At 57.9% G+C, this 833-nt stretch overlaps 1 protein-coding gene across 1 annotated transcript in view; it reads left to right on the forward strand.

Moving 5' to 3' along the window:
* Positions 1 to 123: 123 nt before the first annotated feature.
* The window catches only part of ACA1_241830 (MOSC beta barrel domain containing protein), a gene marked incomplete at both ends in the record, with an annotated part of 3,151 nt that continues 2,441 nt past the window's right edge, over positions 124 to 833 (forward strand). The window contains 4 exons of the mRNA XM_004335340.1: positions 124 to 305; positions 402 to 523; positions 631 to 700; positions 762 to 809. Coding sequence (XP_004335388.1) covers positions 124 to 305; positions 402 to 523; positions 631 to 700; positions 762 to 809 — 422 coding nt within the window. The remainder of the gene's footprint in view (positions 306 to 401; positions 524 to 630; positions 701 to 761; positions 810 to 833) is intronic.

Consider the following 833-nt stretch of genomic DNA (forward strand, 5'->3'; position numbering starts at 1 on the left):
CGAGTATGCTGCTCACTTCGTCTTGGCGGCTGAAGCGACTACTTTCTTGTCTGACCACCGTGCATGCACGTCGTCAACGACAGGTATGCTCTGGAAAAGGGCGCCTCGTTCAAGGTGGTCGAAATGGAAGAGGAGGAGGAGGAATGGCGAAAGCATGGCGACACAGGCGACCGGGGAGCGCAGGACAACAGCAGCGCGCGCAACTACAGTTTGTTCGCCTTCCCCGGTGAGTGCAACTTTTCGGGAGCCAAGTACTCGCTGGAGTGGGTCACGCGCTACCACAACAAGCGAGGCGAAGACAAGACGTGCGTAGCCCTCCCCACCCGCCATCTTCCATTTGCCCCACGCGTTGCACTCGGCTTCGTTCAACTACGAAAGATCACGCCAACTCTGCTCTGTAGGTGGCTCGTGCTGGTCGACGCAGCAGCGCTGGCCGCAAACACGCCAATCGACTTGACAAAGTATCCGGCCGACTTCGTGGTGACATCGTTCTACAAAATCTTTGGTCACCCGACGGGCATCGGTGCCCTCCTCGTCCGTAATGGTAGCCACTCCCTCTCTTCTTGGTCCAAGTGCTCACTCGTCGATCTTGGAGGCCTCACACAAGAATTGCACGCATCTGCAACTCAGAAAGCGCCGCACTGTTAAACAAGACCTTCTTCGGAGGCGGAACCGTGGAGGCGTCGCTTAGCACGGAGAGGTACTGCAGCAGCTTTGACTGACTCGAGGCACACGATCGGTACTGACTGGCGTGCGCTCAGGTACCACGTGCTGCGGAAGTCTGCCTCAGAGCGATTCGAAGATGGCAGGTTCCGTTNACCAGCATCGTGGCG

Source organism: Acanthamoeba castellanii, assembly GCF_000313135.1.
Source record: "Acanthamoeba castellanii str. Neff unplaced genomic scaffold scf7180000084763, whole genome shotgun sequence".
In the NCBI taxonomy this organism is placed as follows: Eukaryota; Discosea; order Longamoebia; family Acanthamoebidae; genus Acanthamoeba; species Acanthamoeba castellanii.